This window comes from Caenorhabditis remanei, chromosome III, assembly GCF_010183535.1.
Source record: "Caenorhabditis remanei strain PX506 chromosome III, whole genome shotgun sequence".
NCBI lineage: Eukaryota > Metazoa > Nematoda > Chromadorea > Rhabditida > Rhabditidae > Caenorhabditis > Caenorhabditis remanei.
Genome location: NC_071330.1, coordinates 15423398 through 15438074, shown reverse-complemented (window position 1 = coordinate 15438074; position 14677 = coordinate 15423398). Strand labels below are relative to the sequence as shown.

Genomic DNA, 14677 nt, shown 5'->3' with positions numbered 1-14677 from the left:
TTTTTTTCTCGCCGTTTTTTCGTGAATTTCTGATATTTTTAACCCCAAAAATCGCTCTGAAATCGCATTTTTCGCTTTAGAAAAGAAAAATAAATCCGCCTACCGTAATCCTTAAAGGCGCATGACCCAAAACTTTCGGCTATGACGTCTCCCCGTGTACTCCTCTCGGACAAGATTAAATTTTTTCAATTTTTCAATTTTTTGATTTTTCAAAGCGATTTCTAAACGGATTTTTGAGAATAAAAATGCTAGAAATATCAGAAAATTGCGGAGAACTCAAAAATCGTACTTAAAATTAAAAATTTAAACATTTAAGGTCACTTTGAGCCCCCAAAAGCGATGTCGACGAAAAAGAAGACAAAGATGGTGACAAAAAAGGGGAAAGGCAAGGTTCTGGTGCCGAAATGGAAGCTTTTCCGTGCCAAAGAGCCCCTTTTGTCCGTTTTCATGTGGGGAATCAATCATACCGTCGACCAGTTGTTGCACGTCCCACCGCCCGGATTGTTGATGCCAGATGACTTTAAGGTTGGTGGAAAACCGTGGAAATCGATAAAAATTGTTAAAATCTGATAAGAAATATGAAAAAATCATAAAAAATAACCCTAAAATCTAAAAAATTCGAGAAAAAAACCGAAAATTCAAAAAAAAAAAATTTTTTCGAATTTGGAAAAAAAAATTTTTGCTCAAAATATAACATTTTAGGGTAATTTTTTATATTTTCAGCATTTTTTCTCACCTGAAAACCCTATTTTCGTCTCAAAATCTCGATTTCAAGCAATTTCTAAAAAATTTTTTTTTCAAAAAATTCAAATTTTTTCGCTTAAACTACTGTTTTTATTGATTTTTTCTCATTTTTTGACGATTTTTACAACGAAAAACCTTATTTTCACCTTGAAAACTCAGAAAACCTTAATTTTTAAAAACAATTATCAAAAATCCTGTTTTCAGCTAAAAATAAGACTAAAAATTGAATTTTCGAGTAATTTTCCTCGATTTTCAGATAATTTCATACTTAAAAATGTTTAATTTCAGCTTATAGAGATCAGTTTTAGACTAATTTCGAAAAAAAAAGTAAAAATTTGAAAAAAAATTTTTTTCTGAAAATTGAAAAAATTTAGGGTGATTTTTCTCGATTTTTTTGAATTTTCAGACCCGGAAATCCTATAATTCCACCTAAACTGCTTATACTATAACACATTTTTTGGTTTTGTAAAAATTTGAAAAAAAAATTTTTTTTCTGAAAATTGAAAAAAATGTTTTCGAATTTCCGCTCAAAATACTCATTTTTGGGTGTTTTTTTTTCAATTTTCCCCAATTTTTACACCCGAAAACCCATAATTCCACCTAAATAGTTGATATTAGAACATGTTTTCTAGTTTTGAAAAAATCATGAAAAAATTTTTTTTTTCGAATTTTTTTTAAATATGCATTTTAGAGTATTTTTGAACGATTTTTCTCAATTTTTCACCATTTTCCCACCAAAAACCGCCCAAATTTCCAGGCGTATTCAAAAGTGAAGATCGACAATCACAATTTCAACAAAGACATCATGCCGAGTCACTATAAAGTGAAGGAGTACTGTCCCAACGTGTTCCGGAATCTTCGAGAACAATTCGGTGTCGATTCGTTTGAATATTTACGTAGTTTGACGAGTTACGAACCGGAACCCGATTTGTTGGACGGATCCGCTAAAGACTCGACACCGAGATTCTTTATATCGTATGATAAGCGGTTTGTTATTAAGGTAAAGCATAAAAATCGAAAAAAATGGTTAAAAATGGATTAAAATTGGTTAAAATCGGCTAAAAACCGTTAAAATCCGTAAAAAATTGGGTAAAATCGTTCAAAATCGACCAAAATCGATGGAATTTGGTATATTAGTCAATAAAGCAAAAATGTCAATAAACTAGTGTAAAATCGAAAAATAGACGATTTTTAGCCAAAAAACTGAAAAAACGGCTGAAAATGGTCTAAAATCGGTGAAAATTGATACATTAATCGAATTAAGCAGTAATTAGTTGAGTACAGTCAAGCATGTCAATAAATTGATTAAAATTCAGAAAAAAAATACCATTTTTAGCGAAAAAATCAGATAAATCGACTTAAAATGGTCTAAAATCGGCAAAAGTCTGTTAAAAATCAGTGGGAATTGATACAATATTCCAAATTAGTCAGAAATAACCGAAAAATATTAGAAAAACCAGCAAAAAAAACGCCAAGACAAACCATAAAAGTCTGAGAAAACTCGCGTTTGGCGCACCTTAGACGCGGTTTTTTTTATCTGAAAATAGCTGAAAATCCACAAAAACGCCATTTCGGAAGTCGCAGATGCTGTCGCGCCTTTGATGCTTTTTTTTGCATAAAAATTGGTTTTAAATCGTCCAAAAAACGCCTAGAAACTGATCGAAATGTCGATAAGTCACTTAGCTGGGGCGCCTTTGACGCTTCTTTAAATTTTGCTTAAATCGTTTCAGAAAACGTCGAAAATCTCGTTTCTGGCGCACCTCTAACGCGTTTGTTTTTTGGGGAAACTCTATAGCGGTGGTCTGGCGTGCCTCCTTCAACGCTTTTTTTTCTCATAAAAATTGGATTCAAATCATCTGAAAGACGCCTAGAAACTGATCGAATCAAAAATTAATGAAAATAAGAATGCTTATATTGAAAATCCTCAAAAACTGGTCATTTTTGGATTCATTTTGTCTCAAAATTGCTCCAAAATTAGCTAATTTCAATTAAAAGTCGCTCGAAACTGCGGAAATCAATTCTTTCAATTTTTCAGTCAATGGATTCGGAAGCGGTTGCGGAACTCCATTCAGTCCTCCGTAACTATCATCAATATGTCGTCGAGAAGCAAGGAAAGACCCTCCTGCCCCAATATCTCGGATTGTATCGGTAAGGTTTCAGCCTTTGAATTTTATGTCAAAAATCCATGATTTTCGTTAATTTTTGCCAATTTTTCTTGTCGAAATTACACTTGAAATTTTCATCGTCATATTCCGATTCAGCTCATCAAGACGCTTTGAATGAGTATAATTATGCCTGGGTTCGCTCAAATTTAAAAATTTCGAGATCTATGCGCCTTTAAATTCGCCAAATTCCATTCGAGACCCGAAAATTTCGAATTTCTTCAAAACAGGTCGTGAGTATATTCATTCGAAGCGTCTTGGCGAGCTTGTCCAAGTTTCGATGGTGAAAATCAAAAATATAGAAATTTTGAGCCCTAAAATTGCGAAAAATGGCTGAAATGTATGGTTTTATGTCGAAAATCGTCATTTTTCATTCAAAATTAACGAAAATCGGCTGAAATCGCATTTGAAACTCAAATTTTCAGATTCAGCACGTCAAGACGCTTCGAATGAGTATAATCATGCCTTGGTTTGCTCAAATTTGAAATTTTCAAGGTCTATGCGCCTTTAAAGTAGCCAAATTCCACTCGAGACCCGAAAATTTCGATTTTCTTCAAAACAGGTCGTTATTATACTCATTCGAAGCGTCTTGGCGAGCTGAATCTGAAAATCTATGTTACATGAGTCTCACCACGAAATTCTGCGGGTTACGGTACTTTTTGTATATTAGAAATTTTTCGAAAAGTTTCGAAAATCTGTAACTTTTTTAGTTTCAAGTCGATTTTTCTAATTTTTTGTTCCAATTGCTTGGGGCAGTCTGTATTTTGAACGAAAAACTGAATTGGTTTCAAATCTATCGTAATCCTGTTTAAGAATAAGTTTTTCGAAAAGCTGTACCGAAAAAATGTGACTTTAGGCGGTTTCTGCTATTTTCACGCCAAAAATTGGCCAAAATTGTCTGAAATCGCCTTTGAAACCCAAATTTTCAAATCAAGCACAAATTGTTAGCTATTTTGTAGTAATTATAGTCAAATTTCAGCCAAAACTCTATTTTTACCGATTTGAATCAAATTTTGATTATTTTTGGTCGATTTCGCACATTTTTCAGCCAAATTTCTTAGATTTGCCACAATTTTCAGTCTATTCATAAGTTACCGATCAGATTTTGATGAAATTTGAGTAATTTTACTATATTTTCAGCCAAATTTCAGCCAAAACCTATTTTTACTGATTTGAACCGAATTTTGATCATTTTTGGTCAATTTTTAGTGAATTTTTCAGATTTTGAGTCCATTTTTATTCATTTTGATGAGTTTTCGTCCCAAAATCTCGATATTTTCATTTTCAGACTAACAATCGACGGTTCGGAGACGTATCTAATCGTGATGCGTAACGTGTTCGGTCGTAAATACGGTGTCCACACGAAATTCGATTTGAAGGGATCTACAGTATCCCGTGCGGCGTCGGATAAAGAAAAAGCGAAAGATTTGCCAACTTTGAAAGATAACGACTTTTTGGAACAAAATTGGAAATTGAATTTGCCGCCGGAGGCCGGAAAACAATTGTTGGATATGTTGTCGAGTGATACCGAGTGGTTGACTCGAATGCATTTGATGGATTACTCGCTGCTTGTTGGTTAGTATACGAAAAATGCAAAAATTTCACCGAAAAACTGGAAAAAACGAGAAAATTTGAGCCAAAATGACCCAAAACCGTCATTTTTCAGTCGGAAATGGCTGAAATTCGCTGAAATCGCATTCAAAACCCAAATTTTCAGATTCAGCACGTCAAGACGCTTCGAATGAGTATAATCATGCCCTGGTTTGCTCAAATTTGAAATTTTCGAGGTCTATGCGCCTTTAAAGTGGCCAAATTCCACTCGAGACCCGAAAAATTTCAAATTTCTGCAAAACAGGTCGTTATTGTACTCATTCGAAGCGTCTTGACGAGCTGATAACGAATATGGCAATGAAAATTCGAAAAATCTCGAAGTTTGAGCTCAAAAATCGAGAAAAACCGCCTAAAATCGCATTTTTTTGCTCCAGAATCCATCAAATCGCAAATTTTTCTGTGGAAAACTAGTTTTTTCTTTTGAAATTCAATTGATTCTACAATTTTCAAACTAAAATTCAGAAAAATCGATTGGAAAGTGAAAAAGTTACAGATTTTCGAAACGTTTCGAAAATTTCCAATTTACAAAAACTACCGTAACCCGCTGAATTTCGTTTTAAGACCAATAAAATGCATATTTCTGGATTCAGCTCTTCAAGACGCTTCGAATGAGTATACTCACCAGCAGTTTTGAATAAATTTGAAATTTTTGGGTCTCGAGAGGAATTTGGCCACTTTAAAGGCGCATAGACCTTGAAAATTTCAAATTTGAGCAAACCAAGGCATGATTATACTCATTTGAAGCGTCTTGAAGAGCTGAATCTGAAAATTTGGGTTTTTAGGCTATTTCAGCCAATTCTGACTGAAAAAATGACGATTTTCGACCGAAAACCCTAAGTTTCAGCCATTTGTCGCGATTTTAGGACTCAAATTTTCGGAATTTCTGATTTTCACCATCGAAACTTGGAGAAGCTCTCCAAGACGCTTCGAATAAATATAATCACGACAAGTTTTGAAGAAATTTGATATTTTTGGGTCTCAAGTGGAATTTAGCCACTTTAAAGGCGCATAGACCTCGAAATTTTCAAATTTGAGCAAACCAAGGCATGATTATACTCATTCAAAGCGTCTTGGAAAGCTGAATTTGGAAATCTGGGTTTCAGAGGCGATTACAGACGATTTTCGTTAATTTTGAATGAAAAATGACGATTTTCAACCAAAAACCCTAAATTTCAGCCATTTTTCGCAATTTTAGGGCTCAAATTTTCGGAATTTCTGATTTTCACCATCGAAACTTGGATAAGCTCGCCAAGACGCTTCGAATGAGTATAATCACGACAAGTTTTGAAGAAATTTGATATTTTTGGGTCTCGAGTGGAATTTGGCCACTTTAAAGGCGCATAGACCTCGAAAATTTCAAATTTGAGCAAACCAAGGCATGATTATACTCACTCGAAGCGTCTTAACGAGCTGAATCTGGATATAGCAATGAAAATTCAAAATTTTGAAATTTTGACTCGAAAATTATCGATTTTTCATCCAAAATCTCAATTTTTTCAAAAAAAAATTATTTTTTGAAATTTATCTTTTCAGGAATCCACGATTGCGAACGTGCCGCGCAGGAAGCCGCGAATCGTCCCGTCGAGCAGAATTCCGAAGAATCCGGTGACGAGCTGGCTCCGACGCCTCCAGATTCACCGATTCCATCGACTGGTGGAGCGTTTCCAGGAGTATCCGGGGGACCCGATTTGGACGATGAATTCTATGCGATTGCGAGTCCAGGAGGTAGAATTTTGGCGGGAAATTCGAAAAGTGTGGAGTTTTTTTGTCTAAAAAGTTGAAAATTTGACGATTTTTGAAGTTTTTGGCTCAAAAATTTTGAAAATCGATTTTTTGTTGTATTTTTTGACAATTTTAAGCCCAAAAATTGATTTTCAGACTTTGAAAAGAACCTGATATACTTCATCGGACTCGTCGACATCCTCACCTACTACGGTATCAAGAAGCGCAGTGCCACCGCCGCGAAAACTGTGAAATATGGATCGGACGCCGAGAATATTAGCACTGTTAAGCCGGAACAGGTGAGATTTATGGGAAAAACGCTGAAAATCAGCAAAAAAAATGGCTGAAATTGATTGAAAATGATGAATTTTAAGCCAAAATCCATAAAAATCGGCTGAAAATCTTGTTTTCTTGAGTTTTTCGCTCTAATATTTAATTTTTAGAAGCTAAAACCTCTATTTTCAGATTTAGGGCGTTGAGACGCTTCGAATGAGTATAATCATGACATATTTTGAGTCAATTTGAGATTTTTGGGTTCTATGCGCCTTTAAAGTCGTGCTGAGACTCGAAAATTTTCGAATTTTTTCAAATCCCTTCATGATTATACTCATTCGAAGCGTCTCGGCGCCCTGAATCCGAAAATAATATTTTTATGGATCTCGCTACGAAAGTGAGCGGGTTACGGTAGTTTTTGTAGTCTAGAAACTTTCGAAAAGTTTCGAAAATCTGTAACTTTTAATTTTTTGCCGATTTTGAAGAATTTTCGAATAAATCTTTTAGAATCGACGGAATTTGCAATGAAAATCAAAATAGACTCGAAAAAATACAGTAACCCTGAAGTTTTCATGGTGGGACCCATCTTTTTTCGAAAAATTTCAAATTTTGCCAAAGTATGGCATGATTATACTTATTTTAACCGTATCGCCGCCCTGAATCTGAAAATGACAATGAAAATTGAATTTCAGACCTTAAAATCCTTGAAATTGAGATTTTCCATCTTAAAATCACTTATTTTTCAGTACGCCAAACGTCTCGTCGAATTCATTCGAAGTGCGCTCAACTGATCTACCTTCAACACTACAGTACCCCTCCCCGGATCCATAAGCCCCGCCCCCTCTACCGTAACCCTGTCTATAATCACCCCCCGTCGTCCCGCTTTTAATTTCACACTTCGATCTCTCTGTCTTTATTTTCAAAAAAAAATCCCAAAAATTAATTTATTTTCTTCTCCTTCTTTGCCCCGCCCACTTATTTATGCGCTATTATCTGTCTTCATTAAGCTACACTAGACTCCGCCCCCCCACTGCTACAGTACCCCTGCTTGTATTACTGTAATTACTACTATTTATTTTTTTTCCGTTTCCCCACCGCCGCCGCCTATGTAATGCTCTTTTGAAAAAATGGCGAATTTATATTTTATGTGAGAGATAAAAATGCATTTTTAGACATTTTCTTCAGTTTTTTAATATTTTTTATTTTCAACAGTGGTCGCCCGTGCCTGAAGTTTATTTTGGGCTAGAAAATATGGAAATTCTTATGAAAAATTTCCTTAAAAGCGAATTTTCAGCGCCTAAAGTGCTCTAAATTAGTGCTGGACGAACTTATTGTGTTTCTAGGCCACGGAAAAGCTCAAAAATATGCATTTGGTGGCCTAGAAATCCAAAGTTCGGCCACAACACTCAAATATCCAGATTCAGCGCGCGGAGACGCTGTAAATGAGTATAATAATGCATTACTTCGAAACTTTGGAAAGTTAAGGGTCCCGCCACGATGCCATAGATGGTTACTGTAGCTGAAATAGGCTGGATTCATTTTTTCCGACAGTTTAAGTCGATTTCTATTAATTTGAGCCGGGAATCGGCAAAAAGTGTCAAAAAATAAGAAAATTACAGATTTTCGAGCGTTCTGAAGGAAAATCTTCAATAACTTATTTCCAACAAAATGCTTCGGTTAAATAAGTAAGTTTACGTAAATGAAGTATTCAACTCATTTTCTATAACTTTTCAGAGGGAGATATTCAAGTTCGATGGAATTCGAAAGATATTGTCGGATTCTGGAGCGATCAAAATGTGACTGAAGATGCTGTGACCATAGAATTTGGTATCAGGAAATGACAGGGAACCAAATTCGAACATTATTTCGTGAAAAGAATATCAAGATGGATGAACTTGCATTTCTCATGACTCACTCCGATAACGCTGACAAGTCTGATTTTTTGATATACGAAACTGAGACGTCTATCAAGCGCCAAGAAATCGAGTCTTGACATGCTTTTCTTAATAATGCTCCAGTGCGTGATCCCCAAGACTTGTATGATCAGTTGTTCACCAAAAATCTGAATTTTCTACTTTTTCCCCACGAATGAAGGGATATCCCTAGGCAGCACGGCTTGTTTCAAATTTGCATACTGGCATAATTTTATTGCTTATAATATTTAGATTTAAGCAAGCTAAGCCTTTCTCAAAAACATTTCCCCGAAAATAAAAGCACCTGTCTCTCTTGAGAAAATAATTATTTCAAGAAACCGATTTAGTCTTTAACATAAAGTCACCTGACACTTTACACTTCACGTAGTTTCCCTTATATTGATTAACAAGTATGAACCTAAGATTCCACTACAAAAATGCATCCGAACCATATATATTTTTGGATGGGTTCAAAGAATTTCAACTAAATTTCGTGAATACATTGACACATCTTCCGGTTTCTTTGTTTTTCATCGCTTTGTATATTTTGAAAATTTATCGGAAACAGGTCAGTTGCACTGTAAAACATTTTTCTACTGAAAAGAGCTTCTCTTGAAAATCCGTCCCCGCTTTCCAGACCACCCATTTCTCGCCATTCCTCTCATTCCACATTTCAATGTATTCTTATGTAATTATCAATATAATTACCTTATCCAAAAACCCTATATCTAGCTGGACTACCCTGTTCTTCATTCATTTCAGCTATATTGTTATATCTCATATATTCTTTGATTTATTTGTAGTCGTGTTCAAAGTGACCGATTTGTATTTCAAAACCTGTGACATTTATGGGCCTATTCTTGGGCAGCGAAAAACTTTTTTCGCTGGTTTTTTTCCGATTCACGGAACCAGAAAATCAGCGAAAAACTCTTCGCGCGCAGGCATTTTTTGCTGGAGTTTTCTCTTCCATATTTGGTATGTTAGGCCATTCACTTCGGGACCATTTTGTTTAAATCAGTGATCCTTTAATTGTCGATTTACGGGGAATTATTTTCAGAGAAGCACTTTCACCATTTATTGGGATTGGGAATATGATTTTTAGGGGTTTTTTTGCAGTTTTTCGTAAATTTTCAGATTCTCAAACGGTATGAACAAGAAAGAATACAATATTTGGGATGATCACAGCTACGAGAAGGCGTCGAAATTGAAGATTGAACACATAGCGAAAGGAAAGGGATATGAAGATTACGAAGGAGAATACGAGAATATGGATAATGGGCGTAATGTGAAATCTTCGAAACTCAATATTCAAAATATAAGGAAAGGAAATGGATGTGAAGGATATGAAGATGATTATGAGATTTTGGATGATGAGAGTAATGTGAAGTCTTCACGGTTCAATATTCAATATATAAGGAAAAGAAAAGCATTATCTGAAATTCGCGAAACAAATTCGGAAATTCATGAGAGTTGTGAAACTGGTGATGTGAAGCGACAAAAGAAAAGTGGTCGAAAGTTGAAGCAGAAGGTGAATGATAAGTATACTGAGGTTGGTTTTTCCACATGTTTGAGTCATAAGTGAGAAAATGTAATATTCAGTATAAATATGAAGATGTCGTGTTTTTTATCGAGAAAGTTGAGCAACATACAGTTCTTTGGGATTCTTCGAGAACGAACTCTTGCCGTAAAGAAACACAACGTAAACTGTTCGATGAGATTGAGGCCGCTTGTGGCAAGTTTATGCCAAGAGGAAAGAATGTGCATGGTACGAAATGCATTCGAAAGAAAAATAGTTATTCCCATACTTTTTCCAGGAGGAACAGCGCAAAAGCTGTGGGACGATCTGAGGAAGGATTATGTTGACAATAAAAAAAAAGTACAAAAGGCAAAAAGTGGAGCCGGCGTCTGCGATTTGGATGACTTCATCTTTGAAAAAAATTTAAAATTTTTGGATTTAGCATTGGAAAAAAGATCTGTTAAAAAGTAAGGAAGGGAATAAAATTTTCGAAAAATGGATAGTTATTTTTCAGTGCTTATGTTTTCGGAGATGAGGAAGATGTAATCATTGAAAGTGATGATGAAGACGTTAGATGTGTTGATGATAATGAGATGGTAGAGACGCCAAAACGAAAATTGAATTTTTCTGAAAAGCCCACGCCGAAAAGAAGAAGGGAAACACAATATGACTTGCTAATGAAAAAGCTGGAGAAATCAGATGAAGCTATCGTAAAAGCTTTGGAAGATGTGAGAGAAGGGAATGGTTGTGACTCGGAAAGAATCTGTAAAACATTCCAAAAACACGTGGAAAATTGGCCGGAAGTGGATAGGTATTTAGCCGAATCCAGTGTGTTGCAGCATATCAAAAATTTGAAACTATCTGGACCAGAAGCTTTGCCGTCGAATTATATCCATCAGCCTCACCAGCAACAACGAATGCGACCACAGATGCAAATGCAAGAACAAAATAATTTTCGGCACCAACTGCAAGTTCAGCATCATAATTATTTCCCGAATACGTCACTCGATCAGGCCTCCTCGTCAAATCCACAGAACTACAATTGTCATCAGCACTACGATCCATTTGGAGATGATATCTTCGATATGAATTTTCGATAGTTGTCTGTTCATTTTCCTTGTTTGTTCTTTTTTGTTTTTTATTTGATTTGTTGTTCAGATAAATAGTTAGTGAAAATGTTATGAATTGGTTAGGTCGCTTGCAGTTTCGGAAAATATTTCAAGCAAATTCTCATGCAAACAAGACATTCACAGCATCGGTTTCAGTGAAATGGCTCCAACTTTGAGCAAGTTAGCTGGACAAAACAAGAATAGTTCGATCGAAACTCTTTCGGAACTGCTGAGACAACGGATGAAAGTGAAGAATGATATGTTGCAGTTGTTCTCAGATGAAATGAAAAAGAAGAAAACATTGAGAAAATCTAAAACAGCAACCTTCCGCTTTTTCAGTGCAAAAGTCGATTTTTTGTTTCGTCGTGGAGAAATCTCTGTAATACTCATTTAAAATCTAAAAAATGTTTCATTCTTGGGTTTCAGGAAGTTTGTATCTGAAACTTTTCACAAAGTTCTCAGTCTTTGCAAGCCACGCTCCAGCTCGATCGACAACAAAATCCGAGTCGCGATTTTCCTCAAATTCTGTCGCGAGGGTCAATCACAAAAAGCATTATCAAGAGACGTTGGTCTCAGTCAACCAACGGTTTCTCGTATTGTTGTTCAATGCATTAAAGATCTGAAGGATGTTGCTAAGGAATACATTAAATTCCCGAAAGAGAAGAACGAGTTGCGAGAAATGCAAGAAAAGTTTCTGAGAAGAAAGAACAGTGCTGGAGTTGAGTGTGGAGTTCCATGCATTGGAGTTTTGGATGGAAAACACTGGAGAATCGATTGTCCGCCGCATACTGGAAGCCTTAACTACAACTACAAAGCGTATTTCTCGTTTAATTCGCTCTTCCTCTGTGATGCGGACGGTCGAATTATCTTTGTCCAACTTTCGACGCTCGGTGTGAACTCTGACGCACAAATTTTCAATGATGGAGTCTTGAGTCGATATCTCCAGCGTGCTGCAAACACCCTTGGTCTCCGAATTCTTCCCGATTCTAATGTCATCATGCCTTCTTTCTGTTTAGCTGACAACGGCTTCGGTCTCTCTAAGCACATCATGACACCGTATCGAGCGAATCAGCTTCGTAATTCCGATGACATTCGATTCAATGAACTTATTTCGGCCACTCGTGTGAAAATCGAAAACGTCTTCGGAATTCTGTGCTCGAAATTCCAAGTATTCGCTAGAAATTTGCGTTTGGATCCGAAAAATTCTAGAGCTTTGATCATTGCAATGTGTGTCATCCACAACATCTCGATTGGACGGCTTCAGGCACCACCGGCTAACTTCGAAGACGAACCTGTCGTTGCCGACCCATATCCGACAGCAGAAGCTCAAAGAACTGCTCTCAAGACATTCATGCTCTCTCGTTGAAACTTGTTCTTCTTTCACATCTTAACGATTTGTTAACTTCAATTATGAATTGTTTCTTTTTTAAACACAATCTTCCAGCTGTAAAATTATTAGACGCGAAAGGGCTAAACAAACGGAAAACAACTCCAAAACATGTTATCATACTTGAGAATCTGAAAATTTACGAAAAACTGCAAAAAAACCCCTAAAAATCATATTCCCAATCCCAATAAATGGTGAAAGTGCTTCTCTGAAAATAATTCCCCGTAAATCGACAATTAAAGGATCACTGATTTAAACAAAATGGTCCCGAAGTGAATGGCCTAACATACCAAATATGGAAGAGAAAACTCCAGCAAAAAATGCCTGCGCGCGAAGAGTTTTTCGCTGATTTTCTGGTTCCGTGAATCGGAAAAAAACCAGCGAAAAAAGTTTTTCGCTGCCCAAGAATAGGCCCATTATATGAGCCGCAGGAATATTAAATGTGTTCTGATTGTGGTACTGATAGTTTTCAGATTGGTTTTTCTTGGTGATAGACTTGTATTATCCATTTCGGACTGTGAGATCAATTTGGACTTTTTGAATGTTTCTATTCATTTCATTAACATAATTTTATTAATTATACTAATTATCCAATGGAAAACATCAGGAATTCATCAAAAGGACACTTACATTTCGATAAATTCTATAGTTTATCTGTTTCTGATAACGGTGTAACTATTTTATCAAATTAAATTATTAAATTATACTTTTGCAGATTTTGGAAGTGATCACAATATTCAAAACTTTATTGAAATATAATTCTGATCTACCACTATCATTCGACAAATTCATCTACATTGTCTATTATTTCCCATATTTATGGATTATATCTGTCTATATCTGTAACTTCACAAAAATTCAAACATGGATTCAGAATCAGAAGAAGAGGACGTCGGTTACTGTAGTTGTTCCAGAATGTCGTGTTGTTCGACCACAACGAATTGATGAGACTATAATATCCGAATCGTCGATGTCTGAACTCGAAACAGTTATGTGATTTTAACTGATTTAGTTTTCTACTAATGTAACGTTCTCAGTCAAACTATTAAAGAAATAAACAAGTTTTCTTTCGAAATAAAGTGTGCAATAGTTCAATGCAGACAACAATTAAGAACAATTCACGAAATTGTAATTGTGTTTCATCTCAGGAGTCTTAAAAGTTGTATTACACATAATTTTCAGAAATTTTCATGTTTAAGTTAGTATAAATCTAAATTTATGCATATTTTTCCGTTTTGAGTTTTAAGCAAGCTTTGCCCCCTTTGAGAAACATTTCCTCTAAAATTAATGCAGCTGTCTATCTCGAGAAAATAATTATTTCAAGAAACCGATTTAGTCTTTAACATAAAGTCACCTGACACTTTACACTTCATGTCGTTTTCCTTATATTGATCAACAATTATGAATCTAAGATTCCACTACAAAAATGCATCCGAACCATATATATTTTTGGATGGATTGGATGATTTTGAAACGAATTTCGTCAAAACATTGACACATCTTCCGGTTTCTTTATCTCTCATTGGTTTGTATATTTTGAAAATTTATCGGAAACAGGTGAGTTACACTGTAAAACAGTTCATGTTAATTGCAACACCTCCTTTGAAAATCCGTCCCCGCTTTCCAGACCGCCCATTTCTCACCATTCCTCTCATTCCATATTTCAATGTATGCTTTTGTAATTATCACTATAATTACCTTATCCAACTACCCTATATCTATCTTGACTCTCCTGTTCTTCATTCATTTCAGCTATATTATTCTATTTCATATAATTATTGATCTATTTGTGGTCGTATTCCGAGTGACCGATTTGTATTTCAAAACCTGTGATATTCATATGAGCCGCAGGAATATTAAATGTGTTCTGATTGTGGTACTGATAGTTTTCCGATTGGTTTTTATTGGTGATAGACTTGTATTATCTACTTCGGACTGTGAGATCAATTTGGACTTTTTGAATGTTTCTATTCATTTAATTAACATAATTTTAATAATTATAATAACTATCCAATGGAAAATATCAGGAATTCATCAAAAGGACACTTACACTTTTATAAATTCCATAGTCAATATGTTGCTGATAACGGTGTAATGATTATATCAAATTAAATTATGAAATTATACTTTTGCAGATTTTTGAAGTCATCACAATCTTAAAAACGATCTTGAAATATAATTCTGATCTACCACTATCATTCGACAAATTCATCTACAATGTTTATTATTTCCCATATTTA

General features: G+C 35.2%; 3 protein-coding genes across 3 annotated transcripts; all 3 read left to right on the top strand.

Moving 5' to 3' along the window:
• Positions 1-339: 339 nt before the first annotated feature.
• Positions 340-8353, top strand: GCK72_011504 (uncharacterized protein; the record flags this gene model as incomplete). Its single annotated transcript, XM_003103959.2, has 8 exons — positions 340-525; positions 1502-1744; positions 2780-2892; positions 4195-4481; positions 6051-6242; positions 6396-6538; positions 7259-7289; positions 8247-8353. 8 exons carry the CDS (start codon positions 340-342, stop codon positions 8351-8353), a joined length of 1302 nt encoding a protein of 433 aa, XP_003104007.2.
• A 1219-nt stretch (positions 8354-9572) lies between these two features.
• GCK72_011503 (uncharacterized protein) lies at positions 9573-11041 on the top strand (the record flags this gene model as incomplete). The annotated part of the gene is made up of 4 exons (XM_053728500.1): positions 9573-9974; positions 10025-10190; positions 10240-10408; positions 10456-11041. 4 exons carry the CDS (start codon positions 9573-9575, stop codon positions 11039-11041), a joined length of 1323 nt encoding a protein of 440 aa, XP_053588077.1.
• A 1989-nt stretch (positions 11042-13030) lies between these two features.
• On the top strand, positions 13031-13434 carry GCK72_011502 (uncharacterized protein; the record flags this gene model as incomplete). The annotated part of the gene is made up of 2 exons (XM_053728499.1): positions 13031-13108; positions 13153-13434. The coding sequence occupies 2 exons, from the start codon at positions 13031-13033 to the stop codon at positions 13432-13434; spliced, it is 360 nt and encodes a 119-aa protein (XP_053588076.1).
• Between the last annotated feature and the right edge of the window lie 1243 nt (positions 13435-14677).